This window comes from Xiphophorus couchianus, chromosome 6 (genome assembly GCF_001444195.1).
Source record: "Xiphophorus couchianus chromosome 6, X_couchianus-1.0, whole genome shotgun sequence".
In the NCBI taxonomy this organism is placed as follows: domain Eukaryota; kingdom Metazoa; phylum Chordata; class Actinopteri; order Cyprinodontiformes; family Poeciliidae; genus Xiphophorus; species Xiphophorus couchianus.
Genome location: NC_040233.1, coordinates 30465231 through 30485018, shown reverse-complemented (window position 1 = coordinate 30485018; position 19788 = coordinate 30465231). Strand labels below are relative to the sequence as shown.

The following is a 19788-nucleotide window of genomic DNA, read 5'->3' as shown; positions in this document are numbered from 1 at the left end:
ACCAGAACCAGAACCAGACCAGAACCAGACCAGAACTGGACCGGACCATAACCAGAACCCGAACCAGACCAGAACCAGAACCAGAAGCAACAAGACAAACTGTAACATTCGGCTGGTTTGTGGTGTCGTCCATCAGGTTGGACCACAATTTGGTGACCCTTCAGAAACTCAGCCTGGTGGTGGCAGCAGCATGATGTGGGACTGTTGCCATCGTTTCACCTCTGCAGTCGCCTGAGAATTTCTGACCATCTTCATCCCAGTATGACCACAGTGGACTCATCTGGTGGATATTTCACACTAAGTCATCTGATCTCAAACTGGTTCCTAAACTGGGAGGATCACCAGTTAACTGGATCTTAGAGCATCAGAGCCGCTGAAACCTCATCACCATAATCCGTCTCAGTAGTTTCTGGTTGGCTGCAGCACCGACTCACTAACTTTAGCTGGTTTCTCAGTCAGAAATCACCTCACTGTGCTGAACCTCACCTTCAGCAGCAACCAGTTTCTCTCTGGCTCCTCCCACCACTGCTGAGCTCAGCCAATGAGAAGGCTCGTCTCTAACAGCAGCTTGATGATGATGATGAAGGTCTGTTAGTCTTCCTTCTGCTGCAGTGGATCATCTCTGTAGATCTGCTGTCTGTCCTGAACTCCTGGAACATGTTGCTGTACCTCCTGCTCTTCTCTCTCTACATCGGTGAGTATCAGAACAGAGAGAAGCTCTGATGGTCTCTCTGAATCTCACTGCGACCACATGTGGATGGAAGAGCCTCTGAGTCTCCTGATGCCTGAATCTGCTGCAGACTGACTGACATGAACCTTGATTTTACAGCCATGGGCTCCATGAACACCGTCACACAGGAGCAGAGGGAACACGTCGCTTCAGAGGGAAGCCCCACCAGTTTGAGCTGCGGATATACTGGTTCTATCTATAATGTCCAGTGGTACCGACAGCAGCACGGATCCAGACCAGAGTTCCTGCTCTACATCACAGAGTCGGGATCGATCCATCCAACTCGCTCCGATTTCTCAGCTCACATCGATAAAACTCAGAAACGAGGAACTCTGCTGATCTCCTCTGCTGCAGTGACAGACTCTGCTGTGTACTACTGCGCTGTGGCGCCCACAGTGACAGGAAACACCAGAACCCTGTACAAAAACCTGCAGTACTCCACAGCAGCCACTAGAGGGCCTCACTGCCTGTTAAACCACTGAAACCTGCAGTACTCCACAGCAGCCACTAGAGGGCCTCACTGCCTGTTAAACCACTGAAACCTGCAGTTCTCCACAGCAGCCACTAGAGGGCCTCAGACTGCATGAACCTGAGGTTTCTCTGTAGAAACTTACTGAACCTCATGACAAAGCTGCTCCTGCTCCAGTTTGTCCAGCAGATCTAAGTGAATGGGAGGAACCGTTCTAAGCTGCAGGTTGATGAGCGTCTGGACGTCCGCTGGTCCCAACAAGCTGCTGGAAACGTAAAACTTAAACTCAAGACTTATTAACTAAATTAACTTCATTAAACTTGGTATTTAGATTCTTTATTAGAAATACCAATATTAAAATTTAATGTATTTTGATTTTTTTAATCTAAAATTTATGCAAACTGATGGTTTTTTTGTTTATTATGTTTTCCTAAAGTTTAACAGAATCCAAGGTTTCTTAATGTACTTAAGGCCATTTTTAATCAGCTTGTAAATAATGTGTCAGCATCGTTAGTCTCCTCTATGCTTGTATTGGTGTGTTCATTATTTCTTCTTTTATTTACCATATCATATTTAAAGTGGGTTTGTGTATCTGTGGTTTTATGGTTTGCATTTTCTGTGTTGCTGCTGTTGGGCAGATTCATCTTGAACAAGAGATTTTTAATCTCAGTGAGATTTAACTGATTAAATAAAAGAGACAGAATGAAACAGAAGAACTCAACCTATTCTGTCATATGAGCTTCATGATAAATTATGTCCCATATTTAAATATAAATCATTCTGACCTGTGAAAACAACATGAAGCCTGACAATGAATAAACAAGTAAATGACGATTGATTCTGAAACATAAAGTCTGATTATAGTTTTAATCTGTCAGGTTCAACCTTAATAAAAGTAAGAAAAAAGACAAATGAATTGGATTTTACTCGTGAGGAGAGCAGAGAGGCGGGTCTGATTTCAGTCTCCAAACTCGCTCTGAGAATCTTAGACTTAGACTTAGACTGACTTTATTATCATTTTCATGCACAGGGTGAATACAGAACGAATTTTGTTGCATACGGCCCAGGACAATGTTTTGAGCTTTCAATTGTGAGGTTACTCCAGAATAAAAATAAAATATCAGTATAAAATATAAATATGAATATAAAATATAAAGTGCAGGACTGACAGTAAAATAGAAGTTATTTAGCTCTGTACATGTGCAAGGTATAAAGTGGAGACCAGATTTTAAGTGCAGTCCAGTTAAGAGTTCAGCAGTCTGATGGCAAGTGGGAAAAAGCTGTTTCAGAACCTGGTGACCTGCACCGGATGCTGCAGAAACCTCTTTCCAGAGGGCAGCAGGGAGAACAGTCCATGGTGGGGGTGTGAGGGGTCACTGATGATTGTTTCGGCCTCGGGACACGCAGCGCTGGGATGAAATGTCCTGAATGGAGGGAAGGGGGGCCCCGATGATCCTCTCTGCTGTCCGCACCACTCTCCTCACGTTCTTCCAGTCGGAGGCGCTGCAGCCTCCACACCACACAGAGAGGCAGCTGGTCAGAATGCTCTCTATGGTGCTTCTGTAGAACGTCTTGAGGATGGGCGGGGGCAAGGTGTGCTCTTCTCATCCTCCGCAGGAAGTACAAACGTTTTCTGTGCCCTCTTGACCAGAGACGTGGTGTTCACAGTCCAGGTGAGGTCGTTAGTGATGTGCACCCCCAGGAATTTGGTGCTGCTGACCACCTCCACAGCCGAGCTGTTGATGAGCAGTGGAGCGTGGCTGGGCCGGTTCTTCCTGAAGGTCGACGATCATCTCCTTGGTCTTGTCAACGTTCAGGATCAGGCTGTTGTCTCTGCACCAGTCCACCAGCTGCTCCACCTCCTCTCTGTAGTCCAGGTCGTTGTCGTCCTGGACTACAGAGACGACCCTAACCCTAACCCTATCTCTCTCTTGCTTCTCCTTTATTTTGCAATCATGATGCCCTAATTTACATTTAGCCAACAGTTGGTCCTAAAAGGGTGGAGAACAAAACCCAGCTGCTAACACACACTCATAAATCTTCTCCATACAATGAATCTCCTGTCTTAAGTACATGTGAGGGCGTCAAACAGTTCCTGTGTCTCTGGGTCACAACCTTTGACCCTTTAGCCTTTGGTGTTTTTCCTGCCAGGTCAGTTATCACGCTTATCATTTCCTGCAGACATTCCAGAAACAGACATAGTATCTAACAGTCCTTACATATAATTATTAGTATTTATATATGTTATTATTTTAATTCTATCACTGTTAGTATGAAATAACGGCTGGTAAAAAGAAAATGGCAGAGAGTTGTGACTGGCTTGTTACTCTAACCCAGCTCACTAGGAAACAAAGTGACATTATTTATGATTTAAACATAAAAACTTTAACAGCTCTGGTTTAGGTGGTTCCTCTGCTCTCGGAGTGGATGAAGCCAGAAACGGATCAGCAGGTTTATGGAAGTTGTGATAAAACATTTTGCCACCTTCCCAATATTCCAGCGAATGTTTTCTGTCTCATGTTTGCATCTTAAAATGACTCGGCTGAACTTTGGCGACCGGTTAGTATCGTTTCCTTTCTGCAGAGCTCAAAATGCCTCGGCACAAGTTTTTCTGTACATCATTAAAGTTCATTGGACACTTTTAAAATCCACTGTGCTGTTTTTGGCATTACAGGCTATGATTTATTATTACTGTGTGAAACTATTTATTAGATCAAAGTGTTGCCAGGAAAAATTGGGTCCATTGGAAAAAAGACGCTCCAAAGAACTGCAAACGCAATAAAATCCTAAAACTAGAAAATGTGACGGTGAAACAGCGGCGCTTTGCTGCCTTTTGTTTCGACCCGCAACCAAACCGACGAACCAGTTCCTGAATCAGTCACCTGGTTCGGCCCGAATACGAGGCTTCAAACGTCACAACCTGCTGCATCAACACAAGCCTCGATACGCTTCATAAAATCCCCCTGATTGGTCGACTCGCTCCGAGGCCTCGGCACTGAAAACGCGTCACGGCTTTTTCTAAGTGTGTCACGATTCATCACCATGATCCCAGCTCCAGTCTGCATTTTGATTATCCAAAACTCGCATTTCACTACACAAAGAGCCCAAACTAAAATTTAAAATTTGCTAGTGGTTATAGTTTCCTAGTTTCCCTTACAATATGATTAGAAGATTTGCTGCATGATATCTTGTTGATTCGATTCATGTCAGAGAATAAAGGTGGATGTGATTCAGCATCATTAATCCTCAGGTTATAATTTATACAAAACAATAGCAAATGAAACAGAAAGACCTGTCTGAAGAAACTCAGGTATTCACTGATTTTTATAGTAAACTACTTTAACTCAACAGATCAGACACGTCAGTCATAAGAGGATAAATCAGAACATCCTGTAGTAAAGGTCATTGGTCAAATTCTTTGTGTGATTATGTGAAAAAGCCCAAACTCCTTCCTTGTTTTTTTCTAATAAAAGAGCAGTGCAGAAAAAGATCTGGCAGAGTTGATCCCAGACAGTGTTTGACGGCGGCTTTCCGCGTCTGTTTTCAGCTCTCCTCTTCTGCAGAAAAGTCATTTGTGTCTCTGGTTGATTCTTTGCAGGTTAGGAAATAAAATAAACCTAACAGATTTAAACCAAGCAAATCCAAATTAAATTCAGATTAAATACAGATTAAATCCAGGTCAGGTTGTCATGAGCTGACTGTCTGCTGAAGCTGAGAGGAAGAGGAGGAAGAGGAGGAGCTGATCTGTTCCTGATCTCTAAAGAGACTCAAACTTCCTCCTTCAGTTCAGTTCAACTCTCCAACATTAACTCTGCTCAACATGGACTATTATGGTCTGTCTCTGCTCATCATCTCTCTGCTAACAGGTCAGATTCAGTCTAAATGCTTTAATCTACTGAAATGTTCATGAAAACTTTTGTAACTGAACAGATTTTTCTTCCTGCAGGTGTCAGATGTGATCAACCGACTCCCTGGTACAGTGAAGTGTTCAATTTAGTCGACAGCTTTGTTCCTCTGAGCTACACTTTATCCAAACCAGCAGCTGTTAATGATTATTTCTTCTGGTACCGACAATATCCTGGAAAACCTCCAGACTTCCTGATCTCTCACACAGCAAAGGGAGGAGAATTATCTCAGCCGCTTCCTGGTTTTTCTATTAGAGTGAATGAAAATCAAACCCAGATGGATCTGCTGATCTCCTCTGCTGCAGTGACAGACTCTGCTGTGTACTACTGCGTTGTGAGGCCCACAGTGACAGGAAACACCAGAACCCTGTACAAAAACCTGCAGTACTCCACAGCAGCCACTAGAGGCCCTCACTCCCTGTTAAACCACTAAAACCTGCAGTACTCCACAGCAGCCACTAGAGGGCCTCACTGCCTGTTAAACTACAAAAATTAGGACTTTATAAAAAGTCCTGTTTGTTAACTGACAGACAAATATTAGAATAAAGACCCCAGACCCCAGACAGGACTCCTACCTGGACTCTGGCAGTCACACCTGACTGCAGCTTACCAACATGCTGACAATATTTTGTAGTTTATCATGAGTTAATTGCTGGAAGAACAGAGTCTCTCTCCAGGGAAATATCAAACAGCCAACATTTAAACCATGAGGCTGTTTGTGAACAAGCAGCAGATCACTTTTTAAATGATGACGAAGGCCATATGCTGAGCTGAGGATGCTGCCTGGACCCCATGAAGAGATGCAGAGACTGTAGATCTTTGGGAAACTCTGGACTGGCTTTGTTTCCTCCAGATTGTGCTCCGGTCTGTAAAATGGGCTTGTGTTTAATAAAAATGTTCTTTTTATTCATCTTAGCCTTCCTGTAGGTTTTTCACTTCCACATCTCACAGAGGGATGTTACAGACAAATCCATATCCACTCTTTGTAAGAATCTAGTTGACCTAAAATTAAACAAATTAGTATGACGTTTTGCCCCTTAATAGTTCTGATAAGTTAGAAAATGGGAAAAAATCATGTTCAGCAGCAATAAGTTAGAAAATGTTAAGGATTGGATAATCTGCCAATTTAGCACATAAGTGTGTGTTCAAGTGTGTGTGTGTGTGTGTGTGTGTGTGTGTGTGTGTGTGTGTGTGTGTGTGTGTGTGTGTGTGTGTGTGTGTGTGTGTGTGTGTTTGTGTGTGTGTGTGTGTGTGAGCTGGTTTAGCTATCATTATGAGGACTTAATCTTGACAAACGACTAACATTGTGTGGACATTTATAGCTGTGAGGACATTTTGCCATGTCCACTCAATAAAAACACAATTTTTGAGTTAGGCGTTGGGAATAAGGTGGGAATTAAATGGCTCAGGGGAAATATCAAGATTAGTTATAGAAATTAATGGGAGTGTGTGTTTGTGTGTGAGGGCGGAGTTCAACAAAGGCGGTGCTTCCTCAGGGCAGCATGCACACTGGAGCCGCTGCTGGCTATGAAGAGAACAATAGTCAGACTGAATGTTGAACATCAGCTGCTTCCTCCTGCTGATTTAAACCTTGGTGGACAGATGGAACATTGGCTGTGGATTATTCTGGCTGCTCTTTTCTCTGGTAAGATACAAAGATCAACATGTTTCCTCTACATGGAGTAGAAGTCTTTAAAGCTGCTGATTGTTCTCCTTTAATCAATCATCTTTATTGATCCATCTCTTCCTCTGCATGTTCTGTTCTTCCCCAGAGTGTAAAGGAGACTCAGTGAAGCAGACAGAAGGAGAAGTTGTTGCTGCTGCAGGAGAATCACTGACTCTGAGATGTACCTTTAAACCCAGTGGTGGAAGTGATGCCTTGTTCTGGTACAAACAAGAAGGAAACAGTTTCCCAAAGTACATGCTGAAAGAATATGTGAAATTACCAGACAATGCTCCAGAGTTCAGCAAAGACAGATTCGATGCGAAGGTCAACAACTCAGCGTTTGACCTGAAGATCCACAATCTCCATCCGTCAGACTCTGCTGTGTACTACTGCGCTCTGCAGCCCCACAGTGACAGGAAACACCAGAACCCTGTACAAAAACCTGCAGTTCTCAACAACAGCCACTAGAGGGCCTCATAAACCAGGGTCGAGGTCCATAAGGCATAGCTTCTAAAACAAATTGTATAACTCCTTTAGAAAAACTTGGTTGTCAAAAAACATAAAATACTATTTTCGGTTCTTAATGTGCTGACACACTGAATATGCCATGAATGAACTTTGTCCCAAGTATGAACAATTATGAACACAAAATAAGCGTCATATGTTTTGCTAAATAATAGTTACAAAAATACCATGATTTCATTTCCTTACCACTAATCAAACAACCAGCTTGCTCAGCTTTGGGTAAAGGGGGTCCAACAACAGGCTTACCTGTTTAGGTTTCTATACTTCATGTAGTTTGAAAGGTAATTGAAAGATTTAAGCCATTAAATCTCAATGTTCCTTGATGGATGAATTAATTTTGATTCATCTAACAAACTGATTGCTTGCTGAGGTGATAAATGGTGTCGACCTTGGAGAACTTTCCAGTTCGGTCCGGTGGGAATGACCAAACTAATCTGGATGACTGGAATCACTACTGAGTTTAACCAGTGAGACTTTAGGGTTGATGGAAATTTCAGCATCGGCCCAATCTAAAACTACTTTGGCAATTGGAAGTGAGTGGAACTTAGATGGCTGTTTCTTCTCAAACTCTGCTGGATGTAAACCAGATGCTCTCTGCCACCATCCGCTCCTCCATCGGAAGATCTACCAGGATCTACAGAGGCCGCTGGTAAACTCTCTGCCATGCATCAGACGATGGCTGGGAGAGCTGACTGCTTCACGGACTTATGTTCAACACACAAACTTATGTTCAACATACAAACACCAAACACACACACTTCCTGACTATAAATACCCCCAACCATAAACTCATCACCTCTGCTGGCCCCCATTCTTCTATTGTCCATGTTGATTTATGTGCAGAGGTATTTTGCAGCCCCAAACTGCGTCTGCTTGTGCACAGTGACAATAAAGGCATTCTAACTGTATTATGGGAAAATGCTTGCAGACCGAGTCATCTTACCTCTTCTATGATGGTCACCTCTCCGCACAACCAGGATAGGATGTTAAGAGTCCCAATGGACTGGGAGAATGATGGAAATAACCCAACCAGGTCTTTGGCTGGACTAAAGAATGAGATAAGCCTCTGTGCAGCTAAAGCTAACCAGAGGCTGAACTGGTAAAATTCATTCCAGTGAGTCTTAATTACCCAGTAGTCCAGTATGAACAGCTTAGCTCTTATGGGTATTTTCTCTTCCCTTTCTTGAAACTAAGTCACAAAAATCTGCCCTAAAGGTTTTCTGAAATGTCCCGTTTTCTTAAGGTAACAGCAGCTAAGCTAGCTGTGCTAACCTGTGATGTAGTGCTGTGGACATAAATGAGATCAGCAGGATAAGCAGGCACCTGTTTATGAATCAGTGAATCAATCCTAATGAAATCCTAATTAGGGCTGAAACGATTCCTCAAATTATTCCACTACCCTCGAATATTAAAATTCCTCGAGGAAAATTTACCTGCCTCGAATCTTCGTTAATTTATGTTTTATTATTTAGCGTGCCGTGTTCCAGCCGGAACATTATTTGTGCTGCGCGGATCTCTGACTTCCTCCTCCAGTTATTGGCAGCATAACGTCCAATGTTCAAGTTCGGCCTGGGAGGATTTTATTGATTAGTGATAACGTCCGGGTTTTTATGGTTTTTGGGAACCAATAAGCATCTTTAAAATGACTGGCGCCATGCCTGCAGTACGGCAGCCTTTCTCCTCCGGGAGCTGCTGGTTCAGAGCTGCAGGTATTAATACAGGTGAGCTGATAGACTGAACACGGCGGGCGGCTGAGTAGCTGATGGTTACAGTTTAAGTGTAGCTTTACAGACGAACCGCACAATAAATTTCATATCATCCTGGTCTGAACAAACAGCTGGCGGAGCGTCATGGCGGTTCATGGCTGTAGACGAGTTTCTGAGTGTGACGAACGAAGGTGGGGTAAAAATCCCATATTGCTGCCCCAGTTCTTACGTTCGTTCCCTGGTCTATTTCCTCCCATCTTACGTTCGTTTGCCTGTCCCCCAAACTCCAGGCGACATTTCCCATTTTCTCAAACCCAAAGCTTGTGAGGTTATGGGGCAAAGTGAGAGTTCATCTATTAAACTGACTGAAGATGAATACAGAAACTAAAAGCTGGAGTATAAACATTTTTTATAAGCGTATCTGTGAGCCTCTTTATTATTAAACTGGATATAATTTCAGATTCTTGTATAACTTTTCTACAGGTTAACTTAGAAAGTGAGATATTATTGTTACAGGTTAGTTTTCTAAACTACAGAAAAGTAACTGTTAGAGAAACTAAAAATGAAAAATTGGACTGATGTTGATGTCTGATAGTAAAACTTTTGTTATGCCAGATTTACCAATATTTTATTTGATAATGTTTTTTATCCGATTACTCGATTAATCGTAAGAATAATTGATAAATTACTCGATTACTAAAATATTCGTTGACAACAGCCCTAATCCCAGTGAAACACAGAGCTGGGATTTTCCTAATGATATCTACCAGTCTGGCCTAGTTCAATCAGTCTCAATGGCCTGTTATTGGTGAACGATAGTCTTAATGTTTTATTTCAATAATGAAACAATATGGAACAGATTTAGACCTTTGATTATCAGACGTTAGTTGGAAGAGATTGTCAGCCATCCAGCATTTTAACAGTTTACTTTATAGAAACCAGCATCACAGTTTGACACTGAGAGCTATAAACCAGCTGAAGCTGTGAGTCTGTTAGCCGGGAGGAAGAGGAGGAAGAGGAGGAGCTGATCTGTCCCTGATCTCTAAAGAGACTCAAACTTCCTCCTTCAGCTCAGCTCAACTCTCCAACATTAAGTCTGCTCAACATGCTGTCTCTGCTCACATCTGGATTCACTCTGCTGGTTCTGATCACTGGATCAGGTTGGTTGGAGTCTTTCAGAGAATAATCTGATCCTTCTTGTTCTTCACTTATATCAGTTTTTCTTCCTTCAGGTGTAAACTGTCAACAACTCACTGCAGCGAAGACTGAGGAGTTCAGTTCAGAGGGCAGCTCTGTTACTCTGACCTGCAGTTACTCTAAAGCTGCTGTTTATGGTGATTATATCTTCTGGTATCGACAATATCCTGGAAAACCTCCAGACTTCCTGATCTCCCACTCAGGAACAGGAGAGAAACTCCAGGATCCGGTTCCTGGTTTCTCCTTCAACATGAATGCTGATAAAACCCAGATGGATCTGCTGATCTCCTCTGCTGCAGTGACAGACTCTGCTGTGTACTACTGCGCTGTGAGGCCCACAGTGACAGGAAACACCAGAACCCTGTACAAAAACCTGCAGTACTCCCCAGCAGCCACTAGAGGGCCTCACTCCCTGTTAAACCACAAACAGCCAACATTTAAACCATGAGGCTGTTTGTGAACAAGCAGCAGATCACTTTTTAAATGATGACGAAGGCCATATGCTGAGCTGAGGATGCTGCCTGGACCCCATGAAGAGATGCAGAGACTGTAGATCTTTGGGAAACTCTGGACTGGCTTTGTTTCCTCCAGATTGTGCTCCGGTCTGTAAAATGGGCTTGTGTTTAATAAAAATGTTCTTTTTATTCATCTTAGCCTTCCTGTAGGTTTTTCACTTCCACATCTCACAGAGGGATGTTACAGACAAATCCATATCCACTCTTTGTAAGAATCTAGTTGACCTAAAATTAAACAATTAGTATGACGTTTTGCCCTTAATAGTTCTGATAAGTTAGAAAATGGGAAAAAAATCATGTTCAGCCACAATAAGTTAGAAAATGTTAAGGATTGGATAATCTGCCAATTTAGCACATAAGTGTGTGTTCAAGTGTGTGTGTGTGTGTGTGTGTGTGTGTGTGTGTGTGGTCTTGTATTTGATGCTCAATAAGGACCATTTCACTAACATACTATGTTGTGGGGACCGACTAGTCGGGATGTAAGTCCAGTCCACAGGAAGTGATGTTTCTGAGTTAATTTAGAGGTGGGCTGGAAATTAATGTAAAGCCTCTGCAGAGACAGAGAAACAAATTATGTGTGTGTGTGTGTGTGTGTGTGTGTGCCGGTTTAGCTATCATTATGAGGACTTAATCTTGACAAACGACTAACATTGTGTGGACATTTATAGCTGTGAGGACATTTTGCCATGTCCACTCAATAAAAACACAATTTTTGAGTTAGGCGTTGGGAATAAGGTGGGAATTAAATGGCTCAGGGGAAATATCAAGATTAGTTATAGAAATTAATGGGAGTGTGTGTTTGTGTGTGAGGGCGGAGTTCAACAAAGGCGGTGCTTCCTCAGGGCAGCATGCACACTGGAGCCGCTGCTGGCTATGAAGAGAACAATAGTCAGACTGAATGTTGAACATCAGCTGCTTCCTCCTGCTGATTTAAACCTTGGTGGACAGATGGAACATTGGCTGTGGATTATTCTGGCTGCTCTTTTCTCTGGTAAGATACAAAGATCAACATGTTTCCTCTACATGGAGTAGAAGTCTTTAAAGCTGCTGATTGTTCTCCTTTAATCAATCATCTTTATTGATCCATCTCTTCCTCTGCATGTTCTGTTCTTCCCCAGAGTGTAAAGGAGACTCAGTGAAGCAGACAGAAGGAGAAGTTGTTGCTGCTGCAGGAGAATCACTGACTCTAAGATGTACCTTTGAAACATCCTATACGACGCCCACATTGTTCTGGTATAAGCAAGAAGTAAACAGTTTCCCAAAGTTCATGCTGAAGCAGATGTCATCAACAAAAGACAAAGCTCCAGAGATCAACAACAACAGATTTGATGCTAACCTCAATAAATCCAACAAATCCTTCAACCTGAAGATCCAGGATCTCCGTCTGTCAGACTCTGCTGTGTACTACTGCGCTCTGCAGCCCACAGTGACAGGAAACACCAGAACCTTATACAAAAACCTGCAGTACTCCACAGCAGCCACTAGAGGGCAGCAGCATCTTCACCTGGTTCCTCTCCAACAGTTCAAAGTGGGAGAAGTCAGAGGAAACCAGTGGAACCAGTTAGGAAACCCACTGGGTTAAATAGCTCTCCAATAAAAGCAAAAGTATTTCTGCCAAATTACTACAGAGTATGTCCTCTGAAAAATACTTCAGTAGTGAGAGTATTTAAAAACTGGAAGCTTATTGGACAGATGTATAACTCCAAATATATAATAATAGTGTCTTAGTGTTATACGGTAAGCACCGTATCTGGTGATGATGTCATGCAGTATTCAGTCACTCTTCAGCTTCAGTCAGAGGCAGCATGGCTGCCGCTCTTTACCTGTCCTGGTCACCACATCTATATCTAATACACGGCAACACTCGGTGAAGAGTCATGCTCAGGGACCACAGCTTCGCTCAGGCAAGGATTTGAACCAGCGTCTTCCTGATTATGAGCTCAGTTAGTTTATATTGGCTCCAATTCAAGAACGAAGCTTGGAAAATCTTTGATGTTTTTGCATTAAGTGACTAATTAAGGAGCTCTTGGGTGGAAAATGGTTCACTCTGAGCTTTTTAGTTGTAGTTTGTAATATTTCCACTAGTCCACTAGATGATTTGAAAATGACATTTGTTACTAGAAACACATTTGTGAAAACAATTTGAAGTTTATTTGGTAGAAATCCATTAATAGAACAAGCGGACTAAGAGTCTGAAAGCCTAAAGTCTTAAATGAGTCGAGTTTATGCTCACATCAGGATCTAGTCCCACAGTAGAGCTGGGACTTTTCTTTTGTAAGCTGTGTTTTGGTTTCTCCTCAGAAAACACTAGAAATAAAATGAACCGGTCTCAGGTTCGGCAGACCGGCTTCCTGATCCTGACGCTGTAGATCAGTGTCTCCCAACACTCGTCCTCCAGGAACAAACCCCTGCATGTTTCAGGATTTCCTGCTTCTTTTCAATTGTCCATCCAAAACTCCTTATTTAATTTTATTTTTTTTCCCAACATGGATTTAAAGTTTCCCAAGTTGGATGATCAAACTTATTTCCTTGTAAATTTAACCAATAATTTAATTCTAGTTTCTATTTCTGCTGTTGATGTGGTTTTAAATTCTCCATAATCTTTTTTTTTCTCCATTTTTTTCTCCGAAGAGTTTTTGCGGCACTAGTGGCTCGTATTTTTTGTACAGTAGGCAGACAGGAAGGAGGATGAGGAGAGGGATGAAGACATGCGGCACAGGTCGTCAGGACTGGGAGTCGAACCTGCGACGTCCGCGTCGAGGACTAAGGTGTGGGGCGTGCTAACCCGCTGCGCCACCACAGCACGCCCCCAATGCTCCATAATCTTAATGCCTGATATATTGTCTAATTTAACCAGATGTGTTTTAGCTGCTGAACCATAAACTATACAACCAAAGTCTATGTTAGATCTCATCGTTCCTGTGTAAATCTGTTTTAGTGATTTTCTATCTGCTCCCCAGTCACTGCCAGCCAAGCATCTCAAAATATTTAAGATTTTATTACATTTAAGATTTTATTACTTTTTGAATATTTATGTTCCATTTTATTTTTTCATCAAACCATAGCCCTAAAGATTTTATACACTTTACTTGCTCTAATTCTTGGTTACATAATTTTAATTTTATTTCCTTGTTTATTTTTTCTGATTAAATATCATTACTTTTGTTTTTTCAACTGAAAACTTAAATCCCCATGGCAACGCACATTTCTCTATTTCAATAATAACCTGTTGTAATTTATTTACAATGAAATCTACATTTTCCCTCTTTTCCAAACAGCTCAAAAAGTGAACATCCCATTTCTTTTCCAATATCTTTATATATATAATTTATCATAATTGAGAACAATAACGGATTTATAAAACTCGCTTCCATTTTCTACTTTACATTTTTCTGACTTCAATTCTAACTTGCATTTTCCTATTTGTTAAAAAGTCTTTAATCCGTTTCAATAATTTCCCTTTAATGTCCAACGTGTATAATTTAATTAATATTCCTTCAACCCACATTATATCATATGTTTTTCCTATATTAAAAAATGTTGCCACTACACTTTATTTATTTGTGCTCTTATAATTTCATGCTCTAGACAAAGTGTTGGATCATTAGTACTCCTCCCTTTTCTAAAACCATTTTTCACTGAGTTGTCTTATCATTCTATAATAAATTTAATTTTTACCTGCTGCTGTATTTTTTGTCTTCCTAAGTGCATAATTCAATTCGGCTTTTTAAACTCAACATTCAGAAAATTATTTGTTTCTCTAATAAATCTTTATATTTAAGTTTTGTATTTTCTCTTCCTTTTCTTCACTAATTTTATTTGAACTGTGAATTTTACTAAATGTTCTTGCCAATATTTCAACTTTATCTTCATCTCTTACTATATTTATATTATCCATTTTTAATATAGGATATTCAAACTCTCTCTTTATTACATTCATTCTTTTAATTATTTTCCAAATTTTTTCTATTTTGGTTTCTTTCCCTATTGTGCTACAGAAATTCCTCCAATATTCTCTTTTAGCATTCTTAATAGTTCTTCTTACCATTGCTTGCTTTCTTTTACAATCAATTAAATTCTTATAAATTGGGTTACCTTTTAGTACTTTAAATGCTTTATTTCTTAACTTTATTGCTTTTTTACATTCATTTGTCCACCATGGCACCATTTTCTTATCATTTCTACACCCTGTTTTCTTTATAGAATTATCTGCTGCTTCCATAATTATTTTACTAATTTCTAAATTTATATCATTTATATCCATTGTCATATCTACTTTCTCTAAGTTTATTTGACTCAAGTATCTAAATTTAATCCAGTCTCCCTTATTCAAATTCAGTTGTTTTATTGACTTTTATATTCTTATTATTTAAATTTAATCCTACTCTTATTGTTATGGGATAATGATCATTACCTATTGTTGAATTTTCATCACAAATACCAGCTAAAACATTTGAGACAATTGTTAAATCAATAACTGATTCCATCCCTGTTCTTATATTGATTCTTGTTTCCTCCCATCATTAATACATAGAAGATTTTTCATTTCCATTAATTCTTCTATAACTTGTCTATTTTTATCATTACTTTTACCCCATAATGTACTATTTGCATTAAAATCCCCACAACAAATTATTTTCCCTTCCAAATATTCAGTTAACTCTTCCATTATTTCAATTGATAATGTTTTACATGGATTATAAACATTTGTTATTTTAAATGTACCTTCTTGTTCCCATATCTCAATAACTATATATTCAAGTTATTTCCCTAAAACCTGATATTTTATCCCTTGCTTCATAGATATTCCACGTCCTCCTGTCCATCTCTTCTTACTCCATCATATCCTTTAATCACAAAATCTAATGTTTTTTTAACCATTTTCCTGAACACAAATAATTTCTGGTTGTTCTTCAAGACTATCATTATAACCTTTAACTTTCTGTCTGTTAGTAATTAAACTTCTTGCTTTCCATTGTAATATTAACATGAACCATTTTCACCTGCTGGTCCTGGTCTCCCATCTTCCTTTATCTTCTCCATGATCCTCTTTAAACCCAAAACCTTTTCAGCTTCTCTCACTATTATTTTAATCTCCTCAGTTTTATGCTTGGTTGATAACATATGCTACCAATAATAGTTTTTCTACTGATATTATAACATTTTCTTTTGACTGTTCTTTGCTTTGCTGTGGAATTTGACTCGCTGTTTGTTCAATCTCTCTTGTTTTCTGTTCCTTCACATTTTTAGCTGCTTCTGCATATTTTATGTTTTTAGTCATTTTAATCTGTATAATTTCTTTTGCCTTCTTCTTTACTTCACATCCTCCATATGTAACTCTGTTTCCCTCCACAGTTACAACATTTTCTTGGTCTTATTCTTTACATTCTTGTAACTTGTGATCTTCTACACATTTTGAACATCAGCAGCAGTTTTTACAAACTGCTGCTGTGTGTCCTTTGTGACCTTTGACCTTTGAAACAACAAAGTGGTGGAGGGATATAAGGTCTGACCTGAAAACTGAGAAAACCTATTTTGATGCTTTGTTGCAACTCTTTTTCTTCAAATTCAATGAGGATTGACAAACTTCCTACTTTTTCTCTTATTCTTTTGTTCTTCATTTTTGCAAACTACCAATGGCAAGCGGATCCTCCTGCTGTTGGGCCGGAAGGGGCTCTCTGGTCGGGGTGGAGTCAGCCAGCTCTGGCTGAGAGCTGAAGGCGGTGGGGGGGGCATCCAGAGGAACTGGACCTGTGTGCTGTGCGAGTTCTCATTGGTTATGAACCTTAAGTGCCTTACTGACCTACTTCCTTAGGGGCAATTCCCAAGGTGGCGCTGTTGACACCTGCTGGTTACCCGGCTTTGAAGGGCAGAGTAGCAGCTTCATACACTAGTGTTGCCACATTAAGTTTTATTATTATTTTCAATTCCTTCCTCCTAACTTTCCTCCTAACTATCCTTTCTTCTGAACTACTTCCTTCCAGTTATTGTTTACTACCTTGATTATCACCTTTCCTTCATCTATTTTATTTCTCCCTCTTTCCCTCCCACTGGCATCCACCCACCAAAATCCATGTTTTCCTCATTTCCATCCAAACCATTCACTTACCAGTTTATGCCCAAATCCACTTTTTCCAAATCCGATATGTTTCTATGTGTTTTTGTTTTCCCCTTTTGTTTTTGTTTTCCCGATATCCAGCTGGTTTAAAGCTGGATATCGCCACCTGCTGGGTGTAGCACAAAATTTTACTGTAGTGAAATAAAATAGACAAAAACAAGGTCAACACAAACGAGACTTTAAAAACATTTTCCAAATAAATTCTACTCAAAGTGCAAACTCTGACAAACTGAACTAAATGTATTTGTTAGAGTGCAGCTCTGGCCATGTTAGAGATAAACTTCCACATACTTAGGAACCAGGCTATATTTCACCATAGATCTGAAATTATTCATTCTAACAATGATCCACAGCTTTTAAAGGTTTCTCTAATATTTCTGCTCTAAAGCAAACAGCAGGGAGCAGCTGGGAAAGTTTGATCTGTTAACTTCTCCAGATTCAGAGAAGTCTTTATTTTGGGTATTTTATCATCTGAAGTAAAAACTTTATATTTCCATCAGAAAGTAGCTGAAGGTGAGAGGAAGAGGAGGAAGAGGAGGAAGAGGAGGAGCTGATCTGTCCCTGATCTCTAAAGAGACTCAAACTTCCTCCTTCAGCTCAGCTCAACTCTCCAACATTAACTCTGCTCAACATGCTGTCTCTGCTCACATCTGGATTCACTCTGCTGGTTCTGATCACTGGATCAGGTTGGTTGGAGTCTTTCAGAGAATAATCTGATCCTTCTTGTTCTTCACTTATATCAGTTTTTCTTCCTTCAGGTGTAAACTGTCAACAACTCACTGCAGCGAAGACTGAGGAGTTCAGTTCAGAGGGCAGCTCTGTTACTCTGACCTGTAGTTACACCAAAGATTCTGCTTATTTCTTATTCTGGTATCGACAAAATCCAGGAGAACCTCCAGAGTTCCTGAGGTCTCACTCACCTTTTGGTGGATCAGAACATCTGGACAGGATGACATTTAAAGGAAGCAAAGAAGAAATGTCCATGACGATCTCCTCTGCTGCAGTGACAGACTCTGCTGTGTACTACTGCGCTGTGAGGCCCACAGTGACAGGAAACACCAGAACCCTGTACAAAACCTGCAGCCACCAGAGGGCGCCGTGCTCCAGTAGGCGGCGCTCTCCTTGTGCTCTGTGTTCCAGCATTGTGTCAATAAGAAGTGGTGCTGTGAAGAGAACAATAGTCAGACTGAATGTTGAACATCAGCTGCTTCCTCCTGCTGATTTAAACCTTGGTGGACAGATGGAACATTGGCTGTGGATTATTCTGGCTGCTCTTTTCTCTGGTAAGATACAAAGATCAACATGTTTCCTCTACATGGAGTAGAAGTCTTTAAAGCTGCTGATTGTTCTCCTTTAATCAATCATCTTTATTGATCCATCTCTTCCTCTGCATGTTCTGTTCTTCCCCAGAGTGTAAAGGAGACTCAGTGAAGCAGACAGAAGGAGAAGTTGTTGCTGCTGCAGGAGAATCACTGACTCTGAGATGTACTTATGAGACCAGTGATACATATCCATATCTGTTCTGGTACAAACAAGGAGAAAACAGTTTCCCAAAGTACATGCTGAAGCGTTACTCCACAACTTCAGAAAATTCTCCAGAGTTCAGTGAAGACAGATTTGATGCTGATCTCAACACCGAGGCAAAAGAGAAATCAGTCAACCTGAAGATCCAGGATCTCCGTCTGTCAGACTCTGCTGTGTACTACTGCGCTCTGCGGCCCACAGTGACAGGAAACACCAGAACCCTGCACAAAAACCTGCAGTACTCCACAGCAGCCACTAGAGGGCCTCACATCCTTCTCTAGTTCTTTAAATTCCTAGGATTGAGTCTGGTTCTGGTTCTGGGTCAGTCTGTGGCTGGTTTCCTTTAGCAGCATTTCCTTTGTGCTGATTGGTTCGTGTGTTTATCTCTACCTGTTTCTAAGCATTCAGACCTGAGACTGTTCAGTTTCAGCAGCTGGGTTGTTCATCAGACGCTCTGCCAGGAAGCAGCAGCTCTTGGTTCATCAGGATCGTCTGATTCCTGCTGCTGAAATGCTTCTCCAGTAGTTTCCTTTCACTGCGGCTACACCAGGGGTCGGCAACCTTTTCTACTCAAAGAGCCACTTGGGACCCGCCTCCCAATAAAAAGAATGCACTTGGAGCCACAACCCATTTTGACGTCATATATATAAAACCTATATGCTATGTACAAAAATCGATACTATGTTGCGTTTATGAAATCAACGAACTGCTGCAGAGAACACAAAATTTTATTTCTGCATGTAACAAAACACATTTTACACTTTGTTGATGCTCAATTTCAAACAAAATACTTTCTGTCTATTTGGGTCTTTGTATTTAAGAAATAAAAATCGAAACTTACCCAACCTGCACTGAAGGAAACATAGAAACAGAATGCAGTCACCTGTCCTCCTCTTATTCAGGAGATAAAAATCAAACTTATCCAAATATTATCCACCGGTACTGAACCAACCAAGCAAACCAAAAAATGCGCAGTCTGCTTCTGTGTCCCGTAGTACGGAGCCCCCTAACACTGGGAGTACCAGGGTTTCTCCCCTGAAGTCCCGAAAGAGGGTCAACACACCTGAGTCCAAACTGACGATTCTGATGGCTCAAATTAGCATCCCTTCTTCAATTGCAAACGTGGCCATTGACCGTCAGGCCAGAAAGGAGGAGTGGAAAATCATGCAAAACTGGTTATATGATGCTAGCTAAAATCCTTCAGGTCAGTCGACCCGTCTCTGGGCTCCAAAGGTAGAAATGTTAAAATAGGACCTTTCTCTGGTACTCACTTAACACATGGGGGATTTTTTTCTTTTGCGTTCCCTCGCAATACTGTACTGGTCAGTTATGCAGCATAATTGAATCCTGTAGCCTTTCTTACGGTGGGCGCCGTACTTTATGCTTAATAGAAGGTTATGTGAGGTTTTTCCATGAATGTTAGTATCTTTTTG

General features: G+C 40.8%; 5 gene segments (V, D, J or C); all 5 read left to right on the top strand.

Moving 5' to 3' along the window:
* Positions 1 to 485: 485 nt before the first annotated feature.
* Positions 486 to 1474, top strand: LOC114146681 (T cell receptor alpha variable 1-1-like). The segment is given in 2 exon segments: positions 486 to 694; positions 830 to 1474. Coding segments are annotated over 2 exon segments (420 nt in total).
* Positions 1475 to 4922: 3448 nt separating this feature from the next.
* Positions 4923 to 5551, top strand: LOC114146678 (T cell receptor alpha variable 3-like). The segment is given in 2 exon segments: positions 4923 to 5065; positions 5146 to 5551. Coding segments are annotated over 2 exon segments (438 nt in total).
* Positions 5552 to 10006: 4455 nt separating this feature from the next.
* LOC114146671 (T cell receptor alpha variable 3-like) lies at positions 10007 to 10851 on the top strand. The segment is given in 2 exon segments: positions 10007 to 10161; positions 10234 to 10851. Coding segments are annotated over 2 exon segments (468 nt in total).
* Positions 10852 to 11202: 351 nt separating this feature from the next.
* LOC114146662 (T cell receptor alpha variable 18-like) lies at positions 11203 to 12326 on the top strand. The segment is given in 2 exon segments: positions 11203 to 11704; positions 11832 to 12326. Coding segments are annotated over 2 exon segments (582 nt in total).
* A 5610-nt stretch (positions 12327 to 17936) lies between these two features.
* On the top strand, positions 17937 to 18902 carry LOC114146676 (T cell receptor alpha variable 18-like). The segment is given in 2 exon segments: positions 17937 to 18114; positions 18242 to 18902. Coding segments are annotated over 2 exon segments (438 nt in total).
* The last annotated feature ends 886 nt before the right edge of the window (positions 18903 to 19788 follow it).